This window comes from Myotis davidii, unplaced genomic scaffold, assembly GCF_000327345.1.
Source record: "Myotis davidii unplaced genomic scaffold, ASM32734v1 scaffold963, whole genome shotgun sequence".
Lineage (NCBI taxonomy): Eukaryota > Metazoa > Chordata > Mammalia > Chiroptera > Vespertilionidae > Myotis > Myotis davidii.
Window position 1 is genome coordinate 39,968 of NW_006294116.1, and position 2,006 is coordinate 41,973.

General features: G+C 28.9%; 1 protein-coding gene across 1 annotated transcript in view; it reads left to right on the forward strand.

Moving 5' to 3' along the window:
- Positions 1-739: 739 nt before the first annotated feature.
- The window catches only part of LOC107183841 (E3 ISG15--protein ligase HERC5-like), an 8,681-nt gene continuing 7,414 nt past the window's right edge, over positions 740-2,006 (forward strand). Inside the window, exons 1-2 of the mRNA XM_015566864.1 lie at positions 740-856; positions 1,555-1,637. Of these exons, the coding sequence (XP_015422350.1) occupies positions 759-856; positions 1,555-1,637 (181 nt within the window). The 5' untranslated portion in view covers positions 740-758. The remainder of the gene's footprint in view (positions 857-1,554; positions 1,638-2,006) is intronic.

Sequence of the window (2,006 nt, forward strand, 5' to 3'; positions counted from 1 at the left end):
CAAACTGCTTTCATTTGTAATGTAAAGTGGATTGTGCTTTGATATTTTACGTAAATAGGTACTATTTTCCCAAATCTCTATCCTACTTTAATTTTTGTGATAAACTAAATAAGAGTAAATGGTAACTAGTGAACAATTTCAAATCTCTTAATTTTTAGAAAGGGAAAAATATGCACTAATACCAATAAAAAATTTTAAGAGCATCCTATTTTAAAATAGTTCCCCAAAATACAATTTCAAGAATATAGGCCTTAGCTTCTTTGTGAAGCAGTCAGGGAGGGTTATTATTGTTATTTGGTTTGGTTTTGAAAAGAGTATATCTCAGAATACAGAATATATTTGCTTCTACAATGAGTTATGTTGTCCAAAAATTGTTATATTTTCTTATAGACTTTTTCATTGCTGTCACTTAAAATTTAGCTTTTCTATCGATTTATTAAGCATGAATCTATTATCAGATTTTAATTCACTATTTTAAAGGTGTATTCAACATAAAACAAAGTACAAAACAGTGTCTTCCCAAATTAAAAAAAAATTTATCGTCAAGACAACAGTCATTGCTAATTTGTCATCTTTCTGTACTTGAATTTTCTTTAAAAACTAGTTTATGGGAAGTCAAAGGTTGTCTAGTTGAAATTTTTTTTCCAGGCGTGTTAAGTGCATTATAATAAAGTCAGCAATAAAAATGGGTAATAATCAGAGTGATGATAGTTCCTGGTTGAATTTGCTCTGCAGAGTGCATTAAGTTAGGAAAAAAAATGAAGATACATTCCGTGGACCAAGGAGCAGAGCACATGCTGATTCTATCCTCAGATGGAAAACCATTTGAGTACAACTATAGCATAGAACATGAAAGGTAGGGAACTTTTTTTAATTAAAAAAATTATTTCAATTTTACTTAAAAGGCAATTATAATTTGGTAGCAAAATTTTACTTTATATGATCCTTGTCCCCTGCTTTATATAGTGGCATTTTAAGTAAACCATGAATTCTGAACTGACCAGTGAATTCCATGAGTAAATTACAAACCAATTCATGTCACCTAGGCCACTTATCCTGTGTTGCTTTGACATTTAAAGACAATGATTGGTTAGTCTGCCTAGTCCCAAATTGGACTTTCACATTCACTAATTCATAATAATCTTATAAATTAGATTTCTAGAATAAAATCTAATAAATCTAGAATAAAAGTATTCAATCAAGGAAAAATACTTTATCATGGAATGATTTGTGATACTTTCTCTTAGTAGATCATAAGAATTAGAACTTATTTTCATCTTGTATTATTCCTGTATCATAAAATTATTTTATAAAAGTCTTAGAATCATCTTATTACAATTATATAATGCATATTATTTTCCTTTTAAACCACTGGTTAAAACATTTTTGTAATTGCATATTCATAATAATTTAGATGTACTGAATGTGAAGCAGTAAATTATAAATTTTTTTCTTAAGCTTCAGTACTAATTAAATACAGTTAATAATTCTAACATTGATGTTGTGGCTTTCATTCATATAGTGATTGGCATAAAATATATTTTCTTTCATCAGGCTTCAATGTTATAGTTTTTTTCAAGAAAAAACTATAATTCAGATCACCTGTGGAGATTACCATTCCCTTGCACTCTCAAAAGGTACTTTTTGGGAATATTAATTGTTTTTTTAGAGGGAGTAAATATGTGTATATATAGAACTAATAGAATGTGTATGCTTTACTTCATAACAGGACAAAAATATGGTTTTGAATTTGATATAGTTCAGAACACTATTCTTACAGGAGGTATAAAATGAGAGAATTCTTGGACCTATAAAATCTTCAGATTTCCATAATTACAATTCCTACATTTTATTCTGTCAGAAGACAAAAGTAAAACCATTTAGTAATGAGTTTGATGTCCTTTATTCAGAGGAAAATGATCCATGAATTGGGGAGTAAAGTGCCTCACAAGCAATGGAGCCTTCTTCCAGTGGATTCTGGGCAAGAGCAAGTTTATAGAGCATCA